The 13,437-nt window shown below is 38.0% G+C and overlaps 1 protein-coding gene across 1 annotated transcript in view; it reads right to left on the bottom strand.

Annotated features, from left to right (window-relative positions):
- Positions 1-511: 511 nt before the first annotated feature.
- Ranbp9 (RAN binding protein 9) overlaps positions 512-13,437 on the bottom strand; it is a 97,069-nt gene continuing 84,143 nt past the window's right edge. The window contains 2 exon segments of the mRNA XM_052728457.1: positions 512-1,504; positions 4,788-4,899. Coding sequence (XP_052584417.1) covers positions 1,374-1,504; positions 4,788-4,899 — 243 coding nt within the window. The 3' untranslated portion in view covers positions 512-1,373.

Genomic DNA, 13,437 nt, shown 5'->3' with positions numbered 1-13,437 from the left:
AAAAAGCATGGGGGAAAAACCCCAAGAGAAGGTAAATGTCTTCTGGGGAAGACTGAAATGTCAGCCAGCACCTTTGTCTAGCAATGGACTAAATTAATCTGAAATAATTGGGGAGTGTGTGTGTGGGGGGGCTTTGTTCTTTAAAGAAAAGGTATGTGTGTGCATACATGGATGGTGTGTCAGAAGTCAACCTTTATTGACAGTTCCCTACTATGTGGGTTCCAGAGGCTAGATTCAAGTAATCAGACTTGGCAGCAAGTGCCTTTATTTGCTGAGCCATCTTGTCAGCCCTAGAACAGCTTTTCAGATTTTATTAACTAGTTTGGAAGTTTGCAGTTACAGTACCTGTTAAATTCTTACTTTCTTTTCACATACAATATCAGGTTTGACTAATGCAGTCACCTGAAGGCAGTGTTAGACTCTTAACTTGGGCTGATAGTAAGAATCATTGCTACTAATTGCTCTAAAAAGTATATGAGAACCTAATACATAAATTCAATTGACACTAATATCTGTAGAAGTAAATTTTTAATGGCTGGTTAATTATATCACTACATTTTTATTGCAATATAGTACTCATTTAAGCACTTAAAAATGGAAGGTGTACAAAGATTAAATTAAGACACGGTAAATTGACTAAATATTTGGTTTTTATATAAATAAAGGTCATAACCACACTGTTGACATGTAATACTGTTATAATACAACAGTTAAACTTGTGAGTCTACAACAGAAGTCATCTGTAGTTAAACAGGAAACAAAGTTGAAAAAGACCATGTTAAAACAAAACTACTGGGACTAACAGGTCGGGATTGTAAGTAGCAACAAACGTACTCACTCAGCTCCTGAGTATTTCAAGTTTTACAGTACACATTAAAAATGATTTCTTCCATCAACACTATTAAATTCAAACTGTCGGATGTTTATGCATTTTGCAAGTTACACTGATTGAATGCTTACACAGGAGCAGGGGGTCGGAACAGCTCCCAATTTGTAGTTTACATCACCCACATGCTAACACAAACACAACTTGTTCCATTTCCTCCCCCCTTCTCCCCCCAACAAAGAAGGCAGGATTTTTGGTTTCTTTTAGGTAATTGTTTTAAAGGATTTCTGATGATCAATTTGAACGTCTGAAATTCAGTAATATTTAACTCTTAGACAACTAAGAGGTTAAAAGATGGAAAATATTTTCTCCTAACACTAAGTTAGAAAATCATTTGCATCATGCTGTAAACTAGGAAGCAATGTAAAGCGACAAAAACCTGTCCCCAGTACATAATTAAAAAATCTAAATTTCAAATCAGCAGAGCCGGTCTACTTCCATGTTGACTATTTGCCACAATGTAAGTGTGAGCTCCTGAAGTGCATAGCTAATGTAGGTAGTCTTCCACTGTGGCAAATGCACAGGATCCAATTCCTGATCGAGCCATCAGTCCTAGACATTGTGTGGCCTGTCCCATTGCTAGGGCAAGTGGAGGTTGCTTTGGCAGATTGTGGGTTTCTAAGGAAAAAGGATTAGAAAATGGAAATAGCAATTAACAAACAATTTTTTAAAACCATCTTTCAATCTAGGAAATACAACATTTGCTACATCAGTGCCTGTGAGGATCTGAATTACCTGACTAGCAGGGCAGATTGGTATTTCTAATAAAAAAAACTTGGCGCAGAGCTAAGATTTTTTAAATTTATTTTTTTAATGCATGGTCTCACTTTGTATTCCTCTCTGGCCTGGAACTTGGAGCTCTGCCTGCTTCTGCCTGAGTGCTGGAATCAAAGGTGTGTACCACCACATTGGCCAGAACTAGATTTTTAAAGTATATACTCAACTTGTTCCTTCTCTGTTAACCATGATGGGAAAGATGTAACCTAGCTGACATTTGGGATTGAAATAAGGAAATTCTACCCATCTACTTAGCCAAGGTCAGCTGACATTAACAAGAAAAGGCAGTACCATGTTTTCATTCAGTTGACAGTGATGCTACCCTGTGGATAAAGTCCAGTGAGAGCTGTTGAGCTGTCTCTAAGGAGCCCTGGTAAATGTTATTCAGAAGCAAGTGAATGGCTGTCAGAATACAGAGCAAAGCCACCCTAGAACTGAAGAGGTTAACTTCTAACCACTACTTCAGAAGTTTTAATAAACAGAATATTTCTCGGGTGTTACATATCACAACTTTCAGACAGGTGTACTTTTTTGGTTTGTTTTTGAGATAGGGACTCACTATGTAGACCAGCCTGGCCTGAAACTCTGCCTCACGAGTGCTGGAATTAAACACGCAATAATTACCAAAGATGAAGTGAACTAAGGGTCACAGGACCCACCCCAAAGCTAGTAATTCTCTCTGGAGATGGTGTCCAAATCAGTTCATGAAACTAATCAGTCCTCTACAGGAGAAGTTCACAGGGCAAAACCATGACAGTGGCTGTCAAGCTCTATCTGATCACCTACAGCCTCAGTTCAGAGCGTGCAATACAGCAGAAAAAAAAAATTCTGAAGGAATGAAGCACAAAGAAACACAGAAAAGCAAGCCAAGGACTTAAATAAGACATGAATAAAAGCATGGAGCACATAGATGAGAAAACAATGGTTTAATAAAAAGTGGTCTGAGGGTTAAGATTATTGAAATACTGATTTATTCATAAATACAAAGGAAAAATAATTATTTTTAAAGCTTAAGGAAGGTTCAAGTGAGCACCCGGTTCATTATTACACTCTGACCAAAGGAGGCCTCTGGTTTTAAGCATCTTTAAGCTTTTAAGGTCTACAAAACACATACATTTAATACATTATGAATTACATATAGGTCTGCCCATTAGTAGCACGAAAGATGCAGTCATCCATGGGACTGTTGAAACATCTTTTTTTTTTTTTTTTTTTTTTTTTGGTTTTTGGAGACAGGGTTTCTCTGTGTAGCTTTGCGCCTTTCCTGGAACTCACTTGGTAGCCCAGACTGGCCTTGAACTCACAGAGATCCGCCTGGCTCTGCCTCCCGAGTGCTGGGATTAAAGGCGTGCGCCACCACCGCCCATCGAAACATCATTTTTAATGTAAGCATTAAATAAGCATTGTTTATAGCCTCCACCCCAACCCCAGCACACAGACACACAGTCTCACTGTATTCCTGTCTGGCCTGAAAGTCTTTTAGGCTGGCTTCAAGCTCAGAGGTCTGCCCGCCACACCCAGCCTAACACTTTTATCTTGGATAATGCTCCTAAGCATTTGATTTGAAGAACTCAAGAAATTAAAACCTGCCACAAGAAAATTGGCAATCAAGATGTTTGTGACTACCTGTAATGCAGTAGTTTCAAAAAGACAATCACAGTGAGCTACCATTCCTGTCACAGTTACTAAATTCTTATTTTTACCAACAGAACTGATACATATATGGACACTAAAAATACAACACACAAACCAAATTCATATTATTCTACACACAAATTCTAATTTAAGAAATTGTAACACAAAGGCCACTATTCTTATTCTCAAATGGCAGTATTGACCCTTATCAGATTTAGAATATGAGCACTCATGGCTTCCTTTACCTTCTTGCCATGAAATTTAGCCTTCAATACAAGTACCAATGTCCAAATTACTTGTGTGACAGTGCAATTCCAAATTGTTTGAAACACATGACTACAAATCTTTTAAACTTCACCAGGCCAAATAACAACAGTACAAACTTCTAAACTAGACTGAAGTCTCATTTTATTGGGTAAGTTAAAAGTCCAAAGTTAGATGTAAAATAACCCTTATCTAAATTACCTTTGAAGAAAACAGCTCAGAAATTAAGCTTTATGTGCAGATCAACCCAGTAACATTTACATAGGAGTGCAACTATAGAATTTGCATAAAATATTTGTTCAGTATGTAATTACTATTGCCACAACTGCGTGACATACTGAGAGGAATAGAAACTAAAACTAACAGAACAATAGGTTCTAGTTCCCCATTTCCCATACACACTGAGAAAGCCTTTCCACTTAAAGTGATTGGTTAATCTGAATGCACAAGTTTGATATATATATATATATATACTGCTTATATCTTAAGACAGAACCTATGATGTGGGGAGCTCAGGTAACCCTCATTCTTTTTTTAAATACCTTGAGTCAAAAGAAGCAGAATGCAGTATCAGAGTGGTACCAGCTTTGACACCTGAGTACTCTAGTCAAGTACTCCCTTCTAGCTTCCCTTTCCTATGGAGCAACTATCAAAACTTTCTAAACATGCCCAAATTCCTTCCACAGCAGCCAAACCAAGTTTTGATCAGCCCATTAAACATAGCTACTGACATAGAGGGGCTCTGTATCTTCCTGTATTGTCAGTATAAAGCCACCTTTCACACCTGGGCCAGTCAAGGTCACACACTTCCTACATCTTCCACAACTCACCCCAATGATGATAATGGAGAAGGAGTTTAGGCGCAGTAGATCAAAGAATTAAAAAAAACACTGCCTGTTATTCCTAGTCCCAAAGTGAGGGCTATGGGCTACAGGGTGCCTGCCTCTATGGTAGGGTTTTCACTTAAACACAAAGATCACCCAACTACCTACCGCATTCTAAATGAGAAGACTCATTAAGTGCTTACACATTTTCAAACATTCCAAAATTTCAGTATCTTACCATTTTTATTCCATCGGAATCCATGTAATCTGGTATGGAGGAAATTTTCTGTATTTTAAGATAAATATGTTCCTGGTTTACTGAAACAAATGTTAGGACAATATCCTTTCAAATGTTCAGAGAAATGTAGCTGAAGTCTAGTTGTCTTGCTTTAGTTACTTACCTAATATTGCACTGTTAAGAGCTGAGCACACAGGTTCTCTCTGAATTGGATCAAGTTGATTTCCAACTGGACTGTTCCAAGGATCTGAATAGGCTAGTAAACTGAATGCGTCCTGTTGAAAACAATGTTCAGGTAGTTCAGCTGATGTGTTCATAGTGATTCCAGGATGAAAGATTAAGGTACAGTTTTACAACACTAGGTGACTATAACCTTTAAACACATGTTTTATGCTTCAGAAAGCAGACTATATAATAGAGTGTAGCTGGTTTTCAGTTTTCTTGTTAACAGTCACTTTTGTTCATCTCTGCCACTCCCCCACCACTTCTGCAACAAGCCTAATGGGGAAATTAAAACCAAGTGCAAAGGAATGGGCTCACACTGATGAAGAAAGAAGAGAGACCAAACATCTAGGTGCCTTATCACATGTGATCACTGATATAAAACTGACATTAATGAATAAGGCCTGCCTTAATTTCTAAACAAATGTTGGAACTGGACATGACATATTGAATATCCTCTTAAGTTTAGTAGTGGAGAAAATAAAGCCAAGATGGATCCTGTAGACATTCAGTATGTTATTTCCAACTACACTGAAACAACTTCTTTTACAACTTTAAAACAATTGGCACACAGCTTTCTTTTCACTCTTACCACGGAAGATGTGGTAGTTTCAGACACTTGCTTCAAGTCCAAGCTGTACGACTTGCTAGCTCTGGCCCCTACCATAAAACTGTGTCTTAAAATACCAGTTTCATCATGTGATTTTGGGTGATTACAAAGAGATGTAATTGCATAGAATTGTGTGAGAACTAATCAAGTTAGCAATGTCCTGTGGTGGTTTGAATGAGAATGGTCCCCACAGGCTCCCATGTTTGAATGATTGTTACTCAGTTAGGGAAACTGTTAGGGAAGGATTAGGTGTGCCTTGTTGGAGGAGGTTGTCATTGGGAGTGGACCTTGAGGTTTCAAAAGCATATACATCAACGCCCAGTCTCTGCTGCTGCCTGTGGATCAGGATGTAAAGCTCTCAGCTACTGCTCCAGCACCCTGTCTGCTTCTTGCCATGATGATCATGAACTAACCCTCTAAAACTGTGAGCAAGCCAATTTAAATTCTTTAAGAATTGCCTTGGTCATAGTGTCTCTTCACAGGAATAGAATTGTAACTAGGACAATTCTAGCGCTTCTGTATTTGTATGCCAAGTCAATAGCCTGACCCAGAGTAATATTCTCTGTGTGTGTGTATGAATGGACAAGAGACTCCATTGCCAATAGACATATGAAGGGTGGCACAGAGGCTGTAAACTTATGAAGGTGGGAACCATAGCACTCTAAAAAGGGTGTGTGCTACAATTTCTGAACTTCTACATTTAGTTGCTCAAGCAGACTCTATTCCCCTTATCTAACATTACTGAATATTTACTAAAGCAGGTGTGTAGGGGGAGAAGGATACTTCCTGTTCAGTTATACTTAGGCTCATGTCATCCATATATCCCATGAAACAATCTGAAGTTAGTCTGAGGCTACAAAATGGAATACATATGCCACTAAGTACACACGACTCATCCACTGGCTTATATTGCTGAATATTTCATTTCATTTCAGTTTAGACTGCCCCAATCATAATGAAAGTTATAGAAACACAGAAGTTTTATAATAAACCATTTAGAGTTACCAGTAACTAGTCATAAGTGTTGGGTGTAAGAGAGTCTTTATGTACTTGTTTGATAACAGTAACTGCTTCTTATGGCACTATGCTTTTGTGTCTAACAGAGCTAGTAGTTCTGTTCCCTACCCCACACCCCACCTCCAGCTTACTGCTCAAAGAACAGTCCATTTCTCCCATCTTAATGAGGTGTCATTCCCACCATATAGGTACATTTTATAAGATACACCAAGAATATGTCCAACGAATGACTAGTACATAGAGCCAAGGATAAAACTATTCATGGATCTGCACCCTGACACCCCCAAATGGCAGGTTTTGAAGCCTCACAATCTCAACTCCCTTTAGATTTAAAAACAAAACCTCCCAGAAATAATAGCTGTAATAAGACAACATTTCAGGCACTCATGGATCACCTCAACTGCTTTCACCTGAGATTGGTATGCCCATCCTACAGATGCAAACTGAGGTAAAGATCACACAGTACCATAAGATAGAGGTTCCCTCTGAATCTACACATGAGTGTTAAATTTTCCTTTTAGTTTGGTGAGCACAGCTGCTAGGCAGGACACACAGCAACGACTAGAACCTAATCACTGCTTTTAGCATATTTCTATTGACCTAATGGAAGCATGTAAACTGAGGCTAAGAAAGAAAAATGCATGGCTAAGGAGGAGCTAGATCCTAAAATACTCCAAAAATCATATGATGAAAACATGTTTTCCATAAGGGAAGCAATGGGACTTAAGAAAAGAGCTTGGCAGGGATTAGATTCGACTTGAGAAGACCCACAGATCAATACCACAAAATACAGCTCAGTGCTTCTCAACCTTCCTAACGCTGCAACTCTTAATACAGTTCCCTCATGGTGTGGTGACCCCCAACCATAAGATTATTTTGTTGCTGCTTCATAACTGAAAATTTGCTGTTATGAATTGTAATATAGGATACCTAATATACAACCCCCAAAGGGGTAGCAACCCACAGATTGAGAATCACAGGCTTAGAAGCAGAGTAAAGCTCTAAGCAAGAAAACCAGCATTAAATTCCCAAGTATAAACACCTAGAAAGTTCACAGTTAAGGAACACAAATAGAATTAGAAAAGCAATATGAATGTTTTTACCCCGAAATGCTGTGCTAATAACCAATTCTAAAACTGAAGCAAGTGTTACCCCTAAGACAGGATGAAGGCCCTACTTTCTGGAATGCAATCTAGCAAGAGGCAGCATGAGCCACAGTAATACTCAGTCTTTCTCAGGAATTTCTAAAAATATTATCTCAGTGGAAAATCTTTAAAGAAAGATGCATGTATATAAAGGTGTCACAAAACACCTTGACATAAAAACAAAACAGCAAGTCACATAACCACTTCAAAGTATCCATAAATAAGGTGTAGAAACTGGGAGAAATAAAACAAAACTAAACAAAAAACCTCCCAAGTCACATAAGGCAGCTCACACTTGGGAGGCTGAGGGAAAAGGTTTGAAAGTTAAGAGACCAGTGGGGGCCACACAGTGGGACCCTCCTTTAAGACAAAAGGGTCTTATAATTACTAATTAAGTGAAATATGTGAACGTGGGAGGTAAGACAGACAGCTGAAATTATGGTGCCACTACAGGTTATGCTTCATTTTAAAGAAAAAGACTTCTTCGATGGAAATAATGTCAGGAAATGCAGTTTCAAACATCTCCATTTTGACATAGGAGCCAGAATGGTTTCTGGACAGTGTGATCTTAGCTGGCTCTATTTCTCGTTCAGTCACTGCACTGAAAGCCCCCCCCTCACCCCCCCACCCCAGGCCACGACTGCTCATGAGTCATACTGCTGGCATCTAGAAATGGCTGCCAGACCAACCAATCCAGGCGGCTTCCCTGGGAGCTACTAGAAGGAACAAAGAACAAAGATGACAAGAAAAGAGGAAAGGAAGATTAGAAACCTGGAAGGACAAAGGTCCAGAGATGTTTCCGGCTGCCTATAGCTGCAAGAGCTCCCTAACCATTTACTTTACAATGGTGCACATGAAGGCAAAAAGAACACTGCCCTTAGGAGCAAACAGTACAATTTTATCTTTAACTTCACACTAGTCTCTTTGTGTGGGACACTGTTGTGCATAAAGAGTTAGGCCACTGACAGTCTGCACATACAAGTTGATCCCTTAGGATTATAATGTAGCTGGGTAATGTCTATTGCCTGCTGACATCACTCTTGTCATGCCAGTATTACTCATGTGTTTGAGGAAGTATAAACAAAGTATAAAGCACTGCCAGCCACAATACACAAACACACACACACACACACACACACACACACACACACACACACACACACACACACACACACACACACCGTATAGCTAGCTGCACAGTAGACTACACTATCTAGGTCTGTGTTAAGTATACAATGATGTTTGCAAAAGAACAAGACTGTCGAATGTATTTAAGACATATCCTCTTCATTAAGTGATACATAATTACATGTGTGAACTAAAAGGTTCTGAAAATCCTCAAACACCAAAGAAAAACCCATAACCATATGCAATCTCAAAGAATAAAGAGAAATAATTTCAAAACCTCAACTCCATTTCCATTTTCCTCAGATTCTCTTGATCTCTCATAAATTAGTCACTGATAGTTATCGGAAACAAGGTAAGTTTGGGAAACGAGAGGGAAGCAGTTCTGAAAGACATAGCTGCTTAGGAGTCAGAAGTACAAAATCAAAGCCAATCATTATTTTTAGATGAAGATGATAAACTGTGTGTGTGTGTGTATGTATATATGTATATGTGTGTATGTATATATATATATAAATATATATATATAAAATATATATATATATATATATATAAAAATTCAGTGTAATCAGGAAATACTTTTGAGATATGGTCACATAATGAGCTTCATGTTTAAATGAGAACCAAAGACACAACACAGTAAGATGGAGTATAACTCAAAAGTAGTAAAATCACATTCCTTCTTCCAGCTCAATTAGCACAGAGTTTTGACAGCATACACAGTCAGATGACTTGAGTATGAAAAAAGCCCAAGAATTCTTGAGCACATTTCATATTCCCAAATATCACCTAATGAGACATTTTCAATAGTGTGGTCCAAGGACACTGGTGTCTAGGCCCTTTTCAAGGGGGTGTCAAGCTCAAAATTGTTCATAGTATCACCGAGGTTTTCCTTGCCCTTTCCACTTTCATAGCCCATTTCCCACATAAATGAATGTCTGATTCATCTGTTTCATGGATTCAATGCAGACTAGGTCTGAGAATCCAGTTCATCTATTAAACATTAGAATCCTGAAAAAATAAAAATGATGCTATTTCTCATTTAAGTGAGGGCATTTTTTAAAAATAAATCAACAGATTTATGGAAATTTAGTTTTAACTTCTAATACCATAGATAGCAATAGATGTAACCCATATAAACAAAAAACCCCTGACATCCAACATGAACCCAAATTTCCATGTAGGACTGGAAAAAGCTAAAAAAGAAAAAAAAAGAGTTTAAGAGTTTCTGCCTGCTGATAAGCCCGTGAGCAGCCAGTACATTAAGTAGGAACAAAAAAACTAAGTAAAAACGCCTGCCACAGTGCAAGCATCAGCATTTTAGAGCTCTACAAAGGTTGAATGCAGTTCTCAGCACCAACCTTTGACGAAGCTCGTGAGCTCAGCTTGACTTTCTGCGACCCAAGAAGTGGGCAGAGCCAGTCACAAAAGCTAGGGGCAGAATTTTATGCCACTTAGCAGTTTAAAGTTTGTTCATGCAGTCAAAAAGGCTAAAAAATGTGCAGTAAAAAAGGTCCAGACAGAAAAACCTCTAAACAGGTTACAGTGTGTTTAACAATGTGTGCATGCTTAAGAAAAGGAAAAGGGTATAGTTACAGAAAAAAAAAAAAAAAAGTTTACAAAATAAAGTCTTTAAAGAGAAAGTAAAAGGAAAAAGCCATGTGAGATGGGAAATACATAGGTAGTCTGGATCCTCTATGTTATTGTGCTGATTTTGAATTTTTTGATTGTTAAAAAGCAAAGAATAGCTGCAAAGAGACCTGGAATTGAAAGAGGGACTGTTGAAGTAAATCAGCCTATATACTTTAGGAATGCCTTAACTTTTAAAAAGTCAAAAAATATATTTGTCAAATGGAAATCAAAAATGCTTTGGAGTTTTGTTCCCACAGGAGACTGGAGGCTATAGATTCCTTCAGAGTTAATATGGATCAGGTTGGATCAGGCAAGACCTCTTGAACCTTGACAGGTGGTATCTATCAGCAAAAATTACTGCTAGTCTTCCCAGGACTTGGCCATTATCTGAAATTTTCTCTCTAGGACCCTAAAGATACTTCATCCACAGATAATAGGAAGAAGTATGGAGAAAATTATGCCCACTTTCCCAAAAATTGGGGGGTGTGGGTGGCTGTTGGTTATTTAGTGGGTTATGGATGTTTGTTATCATTTAGGGGAATATTATATTGATACAAATTTAAAGTTATTTTTGTTACACTGTATATATGTTTCTACTCTTGTTTAAAGGATTTTTGTATATTGATAAAAATTTAAAGTTATTTTCTTTTACAACATATTGTATGTATGTTTCTATTTTTGTTTGAGGTATTGAGTCTATGCAGTTCATTTGGAAATGTGGGGTGAAGTTCTAGTTTTTGAAAGCTATTATTATAAACTCTGTAGGATAATCAGGAAACACAGGTTAGTGGTTAGCCATTTATAATAATCAAGTTTGTAGATATGTTAGGTATGCTTTCCAGATCATACAGATATATTTTAGATAGATAAATGGTTTTAAACCTTTCAAAGGCCTACAAAATATGGCATTTAAAATGTTTTGTTAACTTAAGGTTTTTCATGACAACAAGACACATCTGTTCCTGGCAGCACCAATTTACTTCAGTGAAGATGACTGGCATTGAAGAAACTTCTTATGGAATTTGCTTTCATTATGGAAAGGTTAGCCACTGGGCAAAGAAACTGTTCTTGCCTTTGACTGCTGACAATGTGCTGTGCAGACTGGACATGTAGGACACACAGGGAAAAGACTGTTGAACTTTGCCAAAACAAGGCAGGACAGTCCTTCAAAATTCTTGCTTTACAGAAGAATCTGCCAGACATTCTGCAGGACACAGAAGAAAGTGACTGATTGCCAATACAAGGCAAAACAATCCTTCAAATTTCTTGCTTCACTGAAAAGTCTGCCAGATATTCTGGGCCTGTAGGTTGTGGACAGATGTCCCAATGTTGCAGAGGAACTTTGGGTGACTCTCCAGGCAACCAAATGTCTCTGTTTGTTAGATAATATTACATCTTTCTGGGTCTTTGACGGAGTTGAAGACTAGGGAGTTATAGTTGCAGTTTCCTTAGTTATGATAGAAAGTAAGTTAGGTGTAAAACTTTGCATTCACTAAGGATAGATAATGCATTATTTTCTCTGAATATGCTAACTTATAAATGGACATAATATTATGAATGTAATCCTCACTTGATAATTGTTATTGTATATAGTCTTACTATATTTAACTTAAAACCTTTTCATTTTTATTAGACAAAAAGGGGGAAATGTTGTAGAATATTATTTTAAGGTGTGTTACTTTTGATCATGTTGTATTTTTTTTAATTCTGTGAAGCTGTGTTACTGTACCTGTCTAAAACACCTGATAGTCTAATAAAGAACTGGCCAATAGTAAGGCAGGAGAAAGGATAGGTGTGGCTGGTAGGCAGAGAGAATATATAGAGGGAGAAATCTGGGAGGAGAGAGCTAGCTAGAGATAGAGGAAGAAGAGGACTCCAGGGTCCAGTCACCCAGCTACACACAAGCCAGGGAGTAAGAGTGAGATTACAGAAGTATGAGAACGGGAAAAGCCCAGAGGGGAAAGGTAGATGGGATAATTTAAGTTAAGGAAAGCTGGCAAGAAAGAAGCCAAGCTAAAGGCTGGGCATTTATAATTAAGTATAATTCTCTCTGTAGGTGATTTATTTGGGAGCTGGGTGGCGGATCCACCCAAAAGAGCCAAGAAACAACAACAACAAAACCCTTATAAACTTTTCTTGGTGTGTGTGTGGGGGTGCACAGTGCTCAGGTAAAACCCAGAGCCTCTTGCAGTACAGGTAAGCACGTGCTATTGAGCTAAATTATCAGCCACCATCAACAATTTTTAAAAGACTGAAGTATCAGAAACATTAAGAACCATTTTCCTAAAGCAGCCTTCAGCATCTAGCAAAGAAGTACTATTTAGATTCCTAAAGACTTAATAAAGAGCTTAAATGTTAACTTTCTTAACACCAAGCAGCTCTGAAAAGCAATGCATATTGGTACTATGTATTACAAATGTACTCATAAGAGACATACTTAAAATGCAAGAGTTAGTAAAGATATATCTGACCATTTGAATGTCTTCTAAGGCAAATGTGGACAGCCATTTTCCTGATACATGAATATCTGTTTCCAACATTCTTTTATATCTAGTACAAAAGAGTAATTGAAGTCTCTTTCTCTTGACTGCTGAGGGTTACCACTAGAAACACAAATGTTATATTACACAGCAGATGATGTGGTATGGTGACTACACTTTTCTTCCTACCTTAGTTACTGAAATGTGAGGTGTGATGCCCTTAATTGAGGCTACCAAGCAAGTAGATATTTACTAGCAAGCAGGTATTTACCATACCCTTGGCATAAAGCCATAGTGCTGGCCAAGGCTATGGTATTAGGTAATATTACAAGTTGCTGATCACTAAATTCTTAGTTCAAGTCCAGAATAAACACCAACAATCACTTGCCTTTTCCTGTAATATCCAATCTTTAGTCACAAGGGTCACCAATTACATCTCCCTTTGCTTTCTATGCTATGCTGTGTTGGAATATAAAATGTTTCCTACAGGCTTGTAAGTTCAAAGGTTTGTCTCAGCAGGTGGTGCTATTGTTGGAAGCCCTGGAAACTTTGGAAGATGGGACCTCGCTACAGAAAGTAGGT

Source organism: Peromyscus californicus, unplaced genomic scaffold (genome assembly GCF_007827085.1).
Source record: "Peromyscus californicus insignis strain IS unplaced genomic scaffold, ASM782708v3 Scaffold_8__1_contigs__length_139910024, whole genome shotgun sequence".
Lineage (NCBI taxonomy): Eukaryota > Metazoa > Chordata > Mammalia > Rodentia > Cricetidae > Peromyscus > Peromyscus californicus.
This window is presented reverse-complemented; position numbering and strand designations above follow the sequence as displayed.